The sequence below is a fragment of the Ascaphus truei genome, chromosome 17 (genome assembly GCF_040206685.1).
Source record: "Ascaphus truei isolate aAscTru1 chromosome 17, aAscTru1.hap1, whole genome shotgun sequence".
NCBI classification, from domain to species: Eukaryota; Metazoa; Chordata; class Amphibia; order Anura; family Ascaphidae; genus Ascaphus; species Ascaphus truei.
The window spans coordinates 29,043,733-29,061,501 of record NC_134499.1 but is presented as its reverse complement, the minus strand read 5'-3'; the positions used below and the strand labels follow the sequence as shown (position 1 = coordinate 29,061,501).

General features: G+C 41.6%; 1 protein-coding gene across 1 annotated transcript in view; it reads right to left on the bottom strand.

The window, feature by feature from the left end:
* COL7A1 (collagen type VII alpha 1 chain) overlaps positions 1-17,436 on the bottom strand; it is a 120,221-nt gene extending 102,785 nt beyond the window's left edge. The window contains exons 1-2 of the mRNA XM_075574536.1: positions 17,325-17,436; positions 444-528 (exon numbers count right to left, since the gene is read on the bottom strand). Coding sequence (XP_075430651.1) covers positions 444-519 — 76 coding nt within the window. The 5' untranslated portion in view covers positions 520-528; positions 17,325-17,436. The remainder of the gene's footprint in view (positions 1-443; positions 529-17,324) is intronic.
* Between the last annotated feature and the right edge of the window lie 333 nt (positions 17,437-17,769).

Below are 17,769 nucleotides of genomic sequence, written 5' to 3'. Positions count from 1 at the left end.
ATCTAATACTACAGAAATGATTTACTTAAAAAAAAACCAGACATGTAGGATATTGGTGGGATTGCTTCTTTAACGAGAGGTTTGAACATTTAACAACATTTCAAAGGTGCAGTTTGGGTTATCTGCAAACTCGTCCGATAACAGTCATATGTATTACCTACAGTATGTAAAAAATCAGCACTGTTTATTACACAGAAAGAAAAATAGGACCAAAGCGCTTTAATATATTGACTAGAAGACATTTTCATAATACGCCCTCTAGCGCCAATATTGTCCTGATGCACAGGTCCAAGAAAGGGGAAGGATGAGAATTGTATCTCTAAAAGCAGAACCCTTATGTTTTGTAGTTGTTAGTTATTAAAGAGATACCTGAATATTACAGGGTTTTTTTTAACTCTGTCTCCCTGTTCATTCTGCACACAGCCTGTGCAGTTACTATTTACCTTGCTGAGCTGAGCTTCTTCCAGGAAAGAAGAGCAGAGAATACAGGGCCAGGAACAGGGCAGGGACCCCTCTCATCTTCGGAATCTACAAGACAAGAGGGAAGAGAGGTTGGTAATAAAAGCACATGGAAGGTCAGAGTACCAGTGTCTACTTGTGATGCTTTTGCTGACAGACCCATTGCTTTGCATTCTGTAGCCGGTTTCTCGGGCAGCAAAGAGGTATTCCTAATGCTATTTGTAACTGGCACCCTATTAAAAGATCAACAAAGAACATATCGCACGTGTTGGAAGCTGCCAACTATAGAAGACAGTGTACAGTAGCTATATGAAAGGTAAAATTAACAATAGGCTAATCATTCAGAGAAAAATTTATATATCTAAGGAAGGTAAAACATTTTTTTTTTTAAAAGCCGTCTACTGTCACAGCAACAACCCGGCCTCGATTGTCATAACTGTTTTGAGAAAAAAGTATCCACAGGACTATTTTTGTAGCTCCGAAGTGTGTCGATCCCCTTCCAGAGAGCGTTTTAGAAACGGATTGGCGTGCTTTGCTATTCTGTAAGCTCTTCTCGCATGTCCATTCAGTGTCTAAAAGGCTTTTTAAGAAGCGGTTTCACTCCGGCTCTGCCAATCCGATTGGTTTGTCAAAAAAAAAAAAGCCTCCAACTCTACGTTTTTTGATGACGACTGCACTTCTCGTAGCTCCGTTGTGCAAAACCGCTTCGAAAAACTCAACTTTTTGTAACACCACCTCAAAGGGGGGAGAGATTAGTATTGTGAGGTACAACCAGAGCCTGAAATATGGGTTTGGCTGAGAGAGCAAAATCCATCAAATCAAACTGGGGATGGAGTTAGCACCAGCTCAGGTCATTCCGCTTCCAAAGCACGTACAATCCGGGCGGTTTGGCCGTTAAACCAAGCGGTTTGTCACATTTTATAGAAGTGGTTTAGAAGACTAATATCTAATATCTATAATATAGATATTAGAACACACCATTTGCAATAGAGAATAGTTTTTTTTCTTCGCACATTTCATTCCGCTACTTCTGAACACGCCAAACTGAGCGGTTTGGCAATGGCAACTACGGAGCTACTAGAATAGGCCCCACAGAGTGTACAATTCGGTCATGTTAGCCGTGTTTAATTTGGGAACTATGAAGCTTCAGCTTAACAGCCTGACTGAAGTGAGCGCCACACAAATTAGTTTGTGAAGCGCTTCTTGATTATTTTATAGGCTGGATCACACCATGGAACACAGTGATGTCTCCTCTGTCATTTTCTTTCAATAACACCATATGTGTTGGGACATGTAAGGCAGACACCAGGGGTTTTACAATTTTCAACACGGAGTAGATATTTTCTAGGAAAGAAGTGAGTCACAGTAACCTTTTTTTTATAACAGTATTTATATATAAACATTTTTTTTTTTTTAGATTAGCTTGAACTAAATATTGGATTTAGATACTGGGCCAGTCCTAGAAATAGTTGTTATAAAGACACAAGTCTAAACATAACAGGGGAGACGCATCCACATCAAGAAAGTTTGATTCGACGCCAGGCTCCATTCTCTGCTTGCGTCTGTGTCACACGTAAGAAAGTGTATCTTACATTTGTAACATAAATTGTTGACTAAAATAGTTTACAGCCCCTTAGACCTGGTGAATTTTTTCGACGCAAATACAAAATAAAAATGTAACGCGTCAAGACGTTGTGTTTAATGCATTTTATTGTAATCTGCGTGTCATGTAACTCCTCACTAACTCCTCCTACCGACGCGTTCCAAATCGCCAGCTCATGCGTCCGGCACAAACCTTGCAGCGAAAACATTGATACATTGACGCAGAGAGACACAGGAGGAGAATGCCACAACATGCATCACTTTTGCTCCACATTTGCCTTGGTACCAAACCCCTAATGACTTTTAGCAGCAAAGATTGTGACTTTTTACCCATACTCCGTTCCCGACCTCACGTCTAGGGGAACAAGCTTGGGTCAACTATGTGTAGCAAGCTCATTGCTAGGAAGCAGGGGTGCTCAACTCCAGTCCTCAAGACTCCCCAACAGGTCAAGTTTTGAGGCTGTCCCAGCTTCTGCACGGGTGGCTCAATCAGTGGCTCAGTCAACGACTGAGCCACTGATTGAGCCACCTGTGCTGAAGCTGGGATATCCTTCACACCTGACCTGTTGAGGGTCTTGAGGACTGGAGTTGAGCACCATTGCTGGGAAGGGTCGGTGATAGGTACAGTCCTGTACCTCACAGAACCATTTGCCTCAGGCCAGTCAAAATCTAGACACAGATCTCTATGTATGATGTACACTTTGGCATGTCCATTTATATATCGCCATTCTTTGAATTCCTTAACTACAACATCGGACTTCCCCGTCTTCATATCCTGGCTCCGCATTATGTGGGTCAGGGGGCTTTTCTTAGAGCCCTCAATGAGATAAAGCAATGAGAAGTAAAATATCAAAATTCTTCTTAATAACCAGACAGCATCATCCTCACAACATACACTAAGTCGTTGGGATCTTCAGGTTAATGGATCATTATCCTGTAACATTGCTGGCTGCACTTAAACATTTCCTGAGTTTAATTGACCTCTGACAGTTTCCTACTCAGTACTGCTGCTTTCATTATAAATGTAAAACATGTTAAAGGGGCTTTACTGATTATATTCATTTGTTAAATACTCTGACTTGGCTTTTACAGTTCTTATGCCCTGGTTTTGGCCCAGTTTTGCAGCCGAGAGACTGAAGTAAACAGTTCACATAGGGATGATCTGCCACTCTTATAGTCAATATGAAGAAGAGGGTGTGCAATATATTAATATGAAGCAGGAGGAGATACAGCAATACTGTGGGGGCAATGGGGATACATCTGTGATTGTTGTTACATGACTCAACTTCCCGACTGCTAAGTATCTAATGTGGTTTAGTGAAGCTCCTGCTTAGTGATTATAATGCACAGTAACCTGTAAAGTTATATAATATTCTGAAATATAAAAAAACATGTTAACACAATCTTAGAACATTATTTGTGATTTTAAATGAACTAACTTCATACCACTGCAGACCTGTACTCCATACCACTGTATATCTGTACACCATACCACTGTATACCTGTACTCCATACCACTGTATACCTGTACACCATACCACTGTATACCTCTACTCCATACCACTATATACCCTTACCTGACATTACTACCTGTACATAGATGTACTTCATGCCACTGTATACCTGTACTCAATGCCACTTTATAGCTGTACTCCATTCCACTCTATAGCTGTACTCCACTCTATAGCTGTACTCTATACCACTCTATAGCTGTATTCTACACCACTCCACACCATCACACATTACCCAGTTACTATTGTTTTCCTGATTTGAGATGGAGAGTCGTCCATTCTCCCTGGGAAGATCTAACTCATCACTGCCTCCACCTTCCATGGCCTGAGTCATCCATCAGTTCCCCTCCAACCCCTCAGTGAGCTCAGAATAATGGAATGTGCAGTTTTCATGCACACTCTTTTAGTTTCTCATGACAATAGAGCCTTGAAGGATTTATCACTCTCTTTTCTTGGATATTGTTTCCGCATCCAGGGTGATATCAGAAACTCACCACCACAAGCACGTTACAAAGGAGCCTGAAGACAGACTTCTATTTCTCAGAACAAAGGTCAAGACACTGTTCTTCAGATTGGGACTCTTCAATCAGTATGTGATAAGATAACACATCAAATTTGCTGATAGATTTCATATTGTCTTATCATTATGTATTAATATTATGAAATCTCCTGCTGTCACTTACTGTGCTTCAATAAAGATGCCAGCACCGTATAAATAAACAATGATAAAAATAGCAAGTCCTGCCTACCGTATGTGAACTGTTTACTAAAGATCCTTTGGGGCAAAACCAATGCAAAATAATTGCCCCAGACTTACCAAAAGAAAAACGTTGATTGTTTGTAAGTTTTTCAGCTGTGCGATAACACTCATTGAATCAAATATGGGTTGAAATAATTCTATTTTTTTTTTTTTAACTACAGGGTATATAATACAATGTCGGACCTAAAAAATCCCAACTGCTGCAAGATCTCTCATTGTATTTGAAATAAGGTACAGCTACAAGAAAAGGATCTTGAATATACCAAGTCCAAATAAAAGTTGTACTTCTCATGGTGAATAGGTCTTGGAAAAGTTGTGTGCCGGTCTTTAATCCTTGCACTGTTGGATACGTCTTGGTTGCATTGCTGAGTATATAACAGACCTTTGTGGGCAGCAAACCGCGTGAAATGCTGATATGGCATTCTCATCACAGGCAGTTGGCTCGGAAACTCGGAGAGTTTTCTATGCAAGGATTGGAGATGACAAGGCAACATTACAGTACTCCAGGAAATGTATAAACCAGCAACGGAAGGGAGCCTGTTAGAATAATTAACCCCACAGAAGGGAGAACACCGCTGTAGAAGATCATGCATAAATTCTTCTGGATAAGCTTTCTAAATTCAAATCAATTACTTTATTAATCCAGAGTCTTGTCAACTCCTAGAAGACTAGTGCCTATTAATCTATCACCAGCGGGTGCCACACAGAGCTTCCACGTGCAGGTTTTTACAGGATTCAGATTTGACAGGTCCTGTTACCAAGTTCAATCGATAGGGATCTTCTTACAGAAGCATTTCCCAGAAGCCTCATGGAATGGCCTGCACCATTGATGGGGATGATGGGCTGTGTTGCACAGAGTTTGTGTTATTCATACTGTTAGTGCAGGTTGGTAGTGTATTGTTCTATATGTGGGTTATTATCACATGAAACATAGTGAAGAACTCAATAGATGCACTGATCCTGGAGGAGAGATAGTTGTTAAATAAACAGCTTCTATGATGCTTTGGAGAAATCTGGTACCTGAGCTGTCAAAATGTTATAGATATGTTCTTTAGCAAACAGAAGAAATGATTGAATTAAGAGATGTGTGAGGCCTAGAAAGCTGCCGAGCAACTACTCATACAGCAGGAATAAATGTAATTGTGAGTATCACAAGCTACAACAAATCCCATCTTATCTGTGACAGTCCTGCAGGAACATTTTAAGGAGAATATCATTTCTGTAGCTTGAAATACAATAATAACTTTAATTACTTTATTTTATATAGCGCTTTTCTCCCAATGGGACTCAAAGCGCGTCACAATTACCGTATAGCGTGCGGTACGCAGCACACAGGATTGTTACAGACACAGTCCCTGCCCAGGTGAGCTTACAATCTATCTTTTTGGTGCCTGAGGCACAGGGAGATAAAGTGAGTCACCCAAGGTCACAAGGAGCCGACTCTGGGATTTGAACCAGGCTCCCCTGCTTTACACGCAGTGTCATTGTTAACAGAGTCAGTTTCTTTACTCACTGCGCTCCTCCTTCTCCTTATACTGTATAATGGTTTCAACCTCTCTCTCCCTGTTCTAACACACGTGGCGCCCAACATGGGGCCAGGTATTAGAACAGGGCATGAATTATCCCATTAAACATAAAATTGACTGGATATATATTTAATTTTTTCTGTCTTACAAATTTATGGTTGGTCATAGGGTAACATTGCTGCTTGTACTTGGTGCCAAATGATGGTTATCTCGCTCTGCGTTTGAATAGCCACAGAGTTTACGGTGTAAAACTGGTTTGGTAGCTCTGCACTGTAGGTGTACCTTTTTTGCATCCTGGGCCATGCTTTTAAGAGAGAAATCGTGTTTTTGTGTTTCTCAGGCAGCATGTCCTATTTCATAGAAAGCCTTCTAAGGCTTTGTCCATAGTGCAGGATACGGCGTGAGCTACGTAGCTTGCGCCGAAACAAACACTAGGATGGCAGTGCATAAGCGCATAGTGCGCACGCGCTACAGGGAGTGCGGCGCTTCGCAATACAAACGAGTTTGTATTTGAAGTGTGACGCCATGAGGAGGAGGACGCGCGGAAGCTAGCGCGTTATACTATGGATGCGGCCTGAATTGTGAATGCACGTTTCTTCCTGTAAATTTGTTATAACACCATTGTGATTGTCTACTTGTTCTAACAGTTCTTTATCTTGTGGTTCCCTCAGTGCTAATACTAGTTCTTAATATGTGAGTAAGCATTACCTGACTCCTGGCACCATTGATATACATATATATATATATATATATATATATATATATATATACACATATATACGTATATATATATATATATATATATATATATACACGGCTATTTCTGTTTTATATATGTACTGTATATCAATAGTGGCAGGAGTAAGGTAATGTATACATATTGCAACTCACATTGCTTGTTTATGTTTCAATATTTTGAGGCCCTAACGTTCATTTCTAATTAAATGCTTTAATTTCTTTCCTAATTTCATACTTTTTGTTTTAAAATGTTGATTGCGTACACTTTTTGCTGTCTCTTCCAGGTCTATTCACGCCATTCTGCAATTTTACATATCTTTTAGAATTGTTCAAATTTGTTTATGTTGCATTTGTAGCTACAATTTTTTAACCGGTTGTTTCGTGTTACTGGTTTGCATTATTTATTTAAATATTGGCTTTGGGATTGTTTTTTAAACTATGTATAAGTTTTGCATTTTTCTGACCTAGAAATTATTTATTTTATTTGCTGTTGACATTTATGTGTAGTCAGACACACACACACACACACACACACACACTGGCACGCACACACACACACACTGTGTGATATATAGTATAATAATCAATATTTTTTTCAGGTAACATTTAAACCCCAAGGAGAATTGTTATTACAGTATTTTGTTTTTAACAGAATTTGTTTTTAATTGTGATATTAATGTTGTGTTGATATATCACAATTCTGTTCACTTAGTGTTTAAAAAAACCTTACTTCTTTTGTTAGGCTAGCCATTTATTGATTTTACTCTTTTCACAACTGTTTGCTATTTTCCTAGATTTTAACTGCTTCAATTTTCCATTATTGCAGCAGTACTTTGCCTAAACCTTGTGCCATTTTTAAAAATAACATTGTGCCATCCTCATTATGATGCATAAGGTTTTGATACGTCCTTAGCTATGCTGCTGCATTAGTATGCTATTATTTGAAGCCACATTTCTCTCTTCATGTCCTTGACATATTAATAGCCTCAAACTTGTTGCATAACATTTGATCCGTTTGAATAATATAATTACAGATCACCCCCCCTTGGTGAAACAGACCAAGCATACCTACCAAGCTCCACAAAAAATTAAAATGTGGGCCTTCCGTGGAATTTTTCCAAACTGCCCCAGAAACATCCAGAATGCCTAGTATCGAGATGTCCGTGAACAAATAGATTTGTTCAGAAAAAAGGTTGGACTTCTTTTTAGAAAAGGATGGTATACAGGGATATACCAAATAAGTAAACATGGGAAGGATGTTGATCCAGGGAGTAATCCGATTGCCAATTCTTAGAGTCAGGAAGGAATTTATTTTTCCCCTTATGAGACACTATTGAATGATATGTCACTGGGGTTGTTTTGTTTGCCTTCCTCTGGGTCAATATACTGTAAATAGAAATATAGGATAAGATCATAAGTATCTGTCGTCTAAATTTAACATAGGTTGAACCTGATGGACGTACGTCTTTTTTCAACCTCATCTACTATGTAACTATGTAATATGTAAATGTATGAACCTGACAACTCAACCAACAACTTTAAAGAAAACTCCCAAACTGTTGCTATTGCTAACAGGCCTCCCCATCTCATAGCTTTCTCCTTTGCAATCTGTCCAAAATTCTGCTGCTAGAATAATTTTCCTTTCTCCCAAAACAGTCTCTGCTCATCTCCTCCTTAAATCCCTCTCCTGATTTTCCATTAAGTTTTGGATCACCCAAAAAGTTCTCCTTATCTTAAAGGCTCTCCACTCATCTGTTCCTCCCTACATATCAGCTGTGATCTCTTGCTCTGCCCCTGCTTGTCTCCTGCGTTCTACTCACAACTGTCTCCTTTCCACCCCTTTGACCTCTACTCTTCTCTCTCACCTAAAACCCTTTTCCCTCACTGCCCCTTACCTGTGGAACTCCCTTACCTTCAGTATACGCCAAGCACCTTCTCTCCCCCCCTTTAAGGCAAACCATACAACTCACCTCTTGCATGATGTGCTCAAATAGCCTAGACTCATGGCTACTGTCACACACCCATAGTAACTCCTGGCCAAGCACTGCCATCTACTGTGCTTATTCTCCCAACATACCACTTAGACTGTAAACTCTCCGGGGCAGGGATTTCCTTTCCTATTGTCTGATCTTATTTGTTGCAGTTATTGTACTATAATCCCCTGTATTGTACTGTCTTTTGTAAAGCGCTAAGTACCAGCCGTGGGCGCTATATGAATATAGATACATACATATAATACAATCGTATCCAACCTTGACCCTTTTGCCGCTGGATGGAGACGGTGTGAAATTCTGAAAAACAGGCCATAAGGGCTAAACTCTAAAAGAAAATGTGGTTCAAAACAAAAAGGAAATTGAACAAGGACTTAGGGATTTATTCTATATCTGCCGAGGTGTCTGATCGGGACGTTTTTGGATGAAACTCTATATTGACTTAAGTGGGGAATTTCAGCCGAAAACAGCTCATATCGGCTGCTTCGGCAGACATGGAATAAGCCCTTTAATCATGAAACAACGCAGTTCGAGAAATCGACCCAAGTCTCTGTGGATGTACAAGTGGTGATAACAAGAAAAAAATATGCATAAACTTGGATCAAGTCCACCTCAAACAAATTAGAAGCAAGCAGTGAATGCTAGCTACTGTGGAAAAGAAAACCAAGTACTAGAGCAGTGTTTTTCAACAGGGGTTCCTAGGAACCGTTGGGTTCCCCCGATAATCGCTAAAGGGTTCCCTGTAATTTCCAGGCCATCTAAAATGTTACCAAATACAGAAGAATTTACAATGCATCTGATCTCAGACGCGCTATTAGAGAAGGTTGGGGTCCTTACAATGCATCTGATCTCAGATGGGCTATTAGAGAGGGTTGGGGTTCCTTACAATGCATCTGATCTCAGACACACTATCAGAAAGGGTTCGGGTTCCTTACAATGCATCTGATCTCAGTAATGCTATTAGAGAGGTTTAGAGCTCCTTATAATGCATTGGATCTCAAACGCTATTAGAGAGGGTTGGGGTTCCTTACAATGCATCTGATCTCAGACGCGCTATTAGAGAGGTTGGGGTTCCTCAGATTTTCACAATATAATTATAGGGTTTCTTAACCAAAAAAAAAGTTAAAAAACATTGTACTATAGTGTGAAAATTCACATCGTGGGAGAAAACTGGGAGGAAAAACAGCTTCTGGGCCACTTGGCCGAGACTCAAATTGAAAAGAAAGATCTCCAAACTAAAAATGATCACCAATTCTCAGACAAAGCTAAGCAGCACGTAGGAAACAAGAAAACTACTGGACAAGAAGCTTATCCTCTTTGGAAACGACCCTCAAAATGTGACCTTTTATGTGCTCTCCCTGGTGACATCATGAAGACGGAAGGCAACCTGAGCCCATACTGGTCTGAAGGTGTCAGAATAAACAGAAACGATGGCCTTCAAAAGCCTGGAGCAAGATCAGGAAAGTTGGTGAAGAAATTTTAAGGAGATAACCCCCCCGCCCCCTCACCACATATTTATTTAAATATTCTTATAGCTGTGGAGGTACTTCTATATACCCACACAGGGAGCTGCAGAAGAAGAGGACAGCAACAGAGAGTAATGAAGCAGCAGAGCTGAGCAGACCAGAAGAAGACAGCCACCACCCAGAAAAAGTGAGACCAAGAAAAAAAAAAAACACCTGGGGCCTCTGCAGGATGTATAAAGGGCAAAATGTTGGCGTCAAGTTGATATTGTGTCGCATTTTGTCTCATTAAAGCAACGCTGAAATATACCTGCGCCAGGCTTTGTCAGGGGTGGGCAACATCCAGTCCTCAAGGGCCAACAACAGGTCTGTTGTTTGTCTGGTTTTAAGGATATCCCTGCTTCAGCACAGGTGGCTCAATCAGTAGCTCAGTCGAAGCCACCTGTGCTGAAGCAGGGGTATCCTGAAAATCTGAACGGTTGGTGGCCCTTGAGGACTCGAGTTGCCCACCCCTGGTCAATGTAGTGTGACCCTAGAGCTTAGCTGTGCAACTCCGTGTCTGCCTGCTACAAAATGGCGGATTTGTGGTGAAAGTGGGAGGAGTTAGGGGCGGGGTTACATTTGCATATGGCCACAAATCTATATATTAAACAATCTGCGTCTTGCGTTATTTTTCTGCGTTGGTTTTCTCCGCCGCCTTAAAGGTGGAGTAAGTCTTTTTTTAAACGCAGAATGCTAGCGCAGCTCGCGCTGAATTTGAAAACTGTAGAAATACACTTCATAAATATGTAATGTTTCAGACCGACCAAAAGGCGATTTTTTTCCCCTCCGAAGCAGCGCAGACCGCCCTCTTGATACATAGAGCCCATAAAGTTAATATAAAAGGAATGTGTGATATAGTAATATTCTGAAAAAACGAGAATACAGTGAAATAGTTGTATTCAAAAGTATAAGAAGAATTAAGCCATATCTCAGGACTTCTGAAAAAGAAACTTAAAGTACAGAAAAGAGAATGGCCCCCTGTCAAAGAATATAGAAGTACCAAACCCACAACGAAGGCTAGTACTCAGAACTCAAGCCCAGACCCACAACTAAGGCCAGTACTCAGATGTTCAGATAAGACCTATAGCAGACACAAGATCTTAAGGATACGTGGGTGGTAATAATAGTGTTCAAGTCAAATGTAAATCATATTTGGTCCAAATTGAATCTAAATTGCCGCAGGTGGGAAGTTTGGGCGTTTCTCCACATTATCGTAGTTATAATTATCTTTGTAGATCTTTTATTAATACCCAAGTAACGTTACTAGCGGACTTCTTCTCTAATTCTGATCAATAACTTCACTCCATTTGTCTCATGCGGATATAGTTTCGTAGTTCTGTAAAAGAGGCAATCCAAGACGGTTTTGGGTTTATTTTTCTTCATTTTTATAATGCAAGATTGAAGCAGGGTGTCTCCAGAGCCGAACCCCATTAATTTCAGCTCCAGACACCCCCTGCTTCCGGGGGGTACTTACCTCCGTAGTGGGTGCTGGTAGCGACTCCAGGGTTCACTATATGGCTGTTTTTCAAAGCCCCCTGGGGCCCTGCAGGTCAATAGTTTGCGCTCCCCTGTCATAAGACATCCTTTTCATATTGCTAATAATGACATAGTGCCAATCGTTCAGCGTGACATGAGCACAATGTGCTGTACAATGCTAAGTGTCGTCTCTGTGTTTCTGGTTCAGGCTCATGGGCAAGAGATTTGTTTGCTAAGCAGTACACTGTAATCCGTGCATGGATAGGTGTGCCTGACACAGTAATTTGTACCCCGAGGCATAAAGGTGTGCGAATCTTCCTACTGCTATATTTGTCCCTGATTTATCAGCTTGCAGGCTTGCAGGCTTCATTTTAATATACATTAACCCGGTCGCTACCCGATGGGCCGGCTGTGCCTTGCAAAGCAATAATAGTATTAATTAGCTGTCAACCTATTCTTTAAACAAAACAAAACAAAAAAAGCTAATTAATTGTTGCAACATTTGCATTTTATTATATTTGCTGGGTTTATTAAAACTATTATTTAGGTGATTTGTAGTAATTAAACACAATAGTTTTTAACAATATCAACAAGGCAGAAATAATGGCTTGAGTGAATGTTAATTCATATTGAAATTGCCATTTATGTGCGACGTGGCCTTTAGGTGCAATTGTATCGTTCCGTATATTATTAATGTGTGGTTCAAACCAACTTCACATTGCAGAGCCGGTATAACCAGCCTCACACTGAAGAGACCCAAAAGGTGGAAAGAGCTATCTGTGAGTAGGTTAACTGGCTCTGCACTTCTTAACCCAGGTTGTGCTGATAAGCTGTGTAATGCGGCAGGCATAAACTTATAGGGCTCTATGTTAAAATGGACAGGTAGGTGACACTGTGAGTGCTCATTTGCCTGTCATTACCCAGAATCCCTTGCTGCAGTGGAAGCACTGTATGCTAAGAGATAATGGGGAAAGGCAGTGTTGCCGACCTGTCTGAGACATGTGAATGTGCTCGCACGTGATATTTTGATTTGCTGTATACGATCCCAAAACACCATGTTTAAGAATAATGTCTGTTTGTTGCAAAACAGTGCAGTTTATCAGCTTTTTAAATTGGGGACTTCATTAACATCACAGAACAAAATGTAACCCGTAGTTTTTGGACATATTGCATTGCCCATGTTTTCCCATCTCCTTTAACAGCCCGGTTACAATTTGCATTGTGTCAAGGGTTGCAGGCGTCTAAATGTTCTCAACGGAACTGTAGGGCGAACATCACCCAGCCTCCTTTCTGCTGATTGGCCTGTTGAGCCTCTGAGTGAAGAGTCTCCCGACCCTTTGACTTGTGTAGAGACTTGTTCTGGTTCATTGTAAAGGGCACTGCTGGAGCCCATCCCATTTAGTAGATACTCATTGTGCAGCTGCCAACAAGACCTCTCCCCTCCCCCTATTTATGGAAACAGCAGCCAATGCTCCTTTCATTTCCATTCTTAGGGCGGGTGGGTTTGTTGCTGTGCTACAAGTTTAAAGCTGTAGCCTGTGTTACCCTCACCCGAAATCTGTATGAAACTGCACAGTAGAGTTGCCCACTTAGGCTGGGGCCATGGTGCCTTCGCCCGTGCGGAGGCTGGTCAGTGAGCGGGCGCTTACCTGGCCACGATGGACGGGCCGTGGGGGGCGTGCCGAGGGGCGTCACGGAGCTGGTTCGCCCTCATTGGTTGAACCGTTCACGTGACCTGCCTGTCGCGCCAAGAAATCAGTTTGAACTGATATTTTGCGCAACGCGCGCCCCCTCCCGCTTCCGACGAATCCCGCATGCCACACGAGCCCGCACGCCGCATGGACGCGAACACTGCCTGAAGGCAGTTTGTTCGCTGAGCCGCACGGTCTGCTGTACCATGGCCCCAGCCTGAGGCTACGCTTATAGTGCCGGCGACACGACGGTCAGGCGACGGTCGCTGGAAAATCAAAGAGATGACTTCCAATCCGTCGCGCCATCGCGCTTACTATAAGCGCACGCGACGGCGGCAATGCATTTGTTTTGCCGCGACGTCGCGTCGCTGTCGCGTCGCTGTCGCCGGCACTATAACCACAGCCTAAGGAAGAATATATACTTTAGTGCAGGAGTGGCAAACTCTAGTCCTAAGGGTCACCAACAGGTCAGCTTCTTTATTTTTAAACTTATATTTTTATTAAGATTTTCAAACATAAATGGGAAGGGGAGGGGTACAGAAAAAAAAGGGGTTGGGGGGGGGGGAACAACCATTTTGTGACAGAATTCTTACCAACGACAACAATCACATTACATATCATACAAAATGTTATAACATTTTATCAATCCATATCCTACACTCATCGCCCCCGGATCCTCTATCCTATAGGGGCCTCACCCCTCTCCAACATTCCAGGGGTCCCAGGCTATCAAACTTCCTTGTGGTGTGATTCAATAATGAGACGAGTCTCTCCATCAATTGTACATCGTTAACCCTTCTAATAACCTCTCTAGTGGAGGGCGGCAGTGTGTTTTTCCACGCAACTACCGCGCACCTAGCCGCCGTTTAAATATGCATAATTAATTTATCTGGGTAATGATTTTCCATAGGCTTAGCCAAAATTATTAAAATTGGGTCTAGCGGATCCTTAATTCCCGTCACATCTTCGCTTAAATTTCATAAAGTTCCTCCCAGTATGTCTGCATGACTGGGCAAAACCACCATATATGTGCTAAGTCCCCTATCTGCCCGCATCCCCTCAACATCTATCGGTCGCCTCCGGGAATATTTGGTTTAACCTTTTGGGGGTGTAGTACCAGCGTAACAACATTGTGTAAATATTCTCCTTTGTAACTGTACATATAGAAGTTTTCCCGCATTATCCCATACATCTTCCCAGTCCTCCCTTGTTATTTCCGTCTGGAAATCCAGAGCCCACTGGTCCATATTTGTATGGGCCAGGGCGTCCTTTTGGGGGATTAAACCTTGGTACAGGGATGAGATCAGGCCCTTTTTGATATATTTTTGTTTTGCATAAATCTTTGAATCGTGTGTATTTAGGGAATTCCTCCTCATAGAAACCCCAGCGCACAAAATGTCGGACCTGCATATATTTAAACACTTCTGGCCGATGTTAACCGTATTTTCTCATCAGTTCCTCAAACGGCATCAACTTATCTTTTTCCAGTATATCTCCCATCTCTAGAATTCCTCTATGTCTCCAGGTCTCAAAGTCCCGACCCTGAAACCCCGGCAAAAACCCAGGATTACCGAACAGGGGCGTAAATCTAGATGGAGTTGACATAATCTTATATTTCTTTTTTGCCAACTGCCAGATTTTCAGAGTAAACCCGATTACCGCCGGCTCAGGCTGTCTCCCAGGCCCACTCCTAGAGCTCGACCAGGGCAGAGTAGGCCAACCGGGTATTTAACCGAGCTTTCCAGATCCACCCACGCAGAGGTCCCTCCCGGGGAGTGCCAATAAACCACTTGTTTCAAATGAGAAGCTATATAATATTTTAGAATATTTGGAACCGCTAGACCCCCTCCTTCTTTAGTCTCCAACATAATTGACCTGGCGATTCTCGGTTGTTTATGTTTCCAAATAAATGGCATAATACGGTTTTGGATTTCTTTTATATTTGTATGTGGGACAGATATTGGTAATGTTTGGAAATAATATAGAAGTCTGGGGAGGATATTCATCTTAGCCGTGGTTATACGCCCTATCCAGGAGATATCATGAGAATCCCAAGCTTATAGATCCTTTCTAATCTTAGAAAAAAGTTTAGGTTAGTTATATTTATATAACAAGTTTTAGTTCCTAGTAAGGTATATCCCCAAATATTTCAGGTGGGTCTTTTTCCACCAATAGTCAAAATGTCGCTTAAGAACCCCAACATCCTTTTCCATTAACGTTAAATGTAGTGCTTCCCAATAGGTCAGGTTTTAAGGATATCCCTGCTTCAGCACAGGTGGCTCCATCAGTGGCTCAGCCATTGACTGGGCCACCGATTGTTGAGCCACCTGTGCTGAAGCAGGGGCATGCTTACAATCTGACCTGTTGGTACTCCTTTGAGGATAGGAGTTGGCCACTCCTGGTCTACTGTACAGTATGTACCATTCACTTTAGTAAAGGGGAGATAACTGGGCAAGGTTATCATAAGAAACCATTATCAAGATTTCAAGCCTTGGGGATAAAACCTCAAATCCAGCCCCTTCTCACGCACCCAAGCTTAGTTATGACTGATGTTATGTCTAGGTGCCCCTCCCCTGTGGTCTTTCCTCTGGGAGCAATCAGATCTGCTGGAATCTCTTGGTATGCCAGAAACATCAGCCCACTCATGTGCAGCGGAGGAGGAGAAACTACACCTTCTACACATCTAAGATTACGGCATCTTGGAGCCAGCTCTTTCTAAACTCAGCTACCAGTAGGAAGCTTTCTTTGCTGTGGAATAATGAGCCTGCAAGGCATTATCTGAGGGATCACAGTGGGGTTTCATCATCTATACGAACGTCTATTGATGTAAACATCTTGTTTTAGTTACAAAACGGAATTCCAAAACCGCATTACTGGTGCCTTCCAATAATTACACTTGCTGACCCCAATTTTTCACTCCTCTTGCCCTCTAATACAGTAGAACCCATTTAACAACAGAAGGAGTGTTCCTGTAGAGTTCGACACAGCTATTAGTGATGTGTAGCCAGATACAGCACAAAATCAACATGTAAAATATGGCGATGCGAGTTTTAATGTTCCACACAAATTAGAGCACGGGAGGAGCTGGGGGTATATTCAACTCCTTTATACAATGTTGTATGTAAACGGTTTAAGGGAGGGACACATTTTTCTTTCCCCATGGACATGAATGTCAATTTTAGCACCCACTTGTAGTAACTGGCACTGGTGCTTTAAAGCTTCACATGTAACTGTACAATGAAGTACAGTTCAACAAGTACAGTACATTTATCAGTCTGTCAGGAGCCAGTGAATCTCAGGGTCTGGTAATCTACTGTGTGATGCATACTCACGCCTGATGTTTGCTGGACACAGTGTAACAGTGACCCATCACCCTGCTGTCAATCCACCGCAATCAAGAAGTGGGCAACACTGTCTTCGGAGTTGGACAACTTGGTTTCCTTCACAGTGTCAACTCCGTGTAATGTTGCACAGATCGTTTTATATCCCCGAGTCTCGGGCATCAAAAGATAGATTGTAAGCTCTTCAGGGCAGGGATTAATTGTAGGAATAAACTGTACAAACAGCGCTGCATACAACATTAGTGCTCTATTAATGTTATATATTAATATTGTATACTGCATATTCTTCTTGTTATACCGTACATATATATATATATTGTTTTTTTTTTTTTACAAATAACCAATACTTTTGGATTTCCCTTAGACAGGTGTCAAGAAAGTTGAATCTAAAGAAGTTTGCCGTTTTGGACGAGGTCAGGTGCAGAAGATCACCGCCTGCAAACATGTTCTCTACCGATGGAGAGGCTAATTAGATGACAAAATAAAAAGGGTGTATATTTTTCCCTTTTAAAGTAAGACACGTGCAACTCCACATAACAGTGACATGGAAATGACAATATATACAGTACACCACCTCGTGTGCAATTACAGCTGAGGTATACTGCCATTGCTGTTGTGTTGCAAAAAGATTAATATAACCATTGAATTTCCAGTTTCTGGCCATAAAGGTAATTTTTTTTTCCAGAAGTGCACAGTAAAGAAAAGAAGCAGAATCAGGAATTACCTTTGTTGTACACGCATAATCCAAAATGACGAATCCCCTTTTCCTTTTGTAGTGTTCCTGGGGACTTAAGCAGTCGCTCTCGTCCAAACAAGTCTTAGCCTCCTGCTGGATTTCTTATATTCCTTGTCCTTTCTGATGCACGCTGAGGATGGGGGAGGATGTATGACAAAAAAAATAAAACAGAGAGCTATTAAAGAGATTCCCATATGTGCACTTCCAAGATATTTCTTTCTCTGCTTCTCTCCGTCTCTTTCTGTGGTCGTTCTCTGTCCCAGGATTGTTTTTTTACATGTACCCTAAAGCCAAAAAAAAAGTTACCAAACTGTAATTAATCCCTCAGTCCTTCCCCTGTTCCCCAGCAGCCAATAGATAGCCAGAGATTTAAAATCATACACCCTCTTGCCAGCCAGGTGAATGGATATTGGATTCTGCTAAACACAGGATT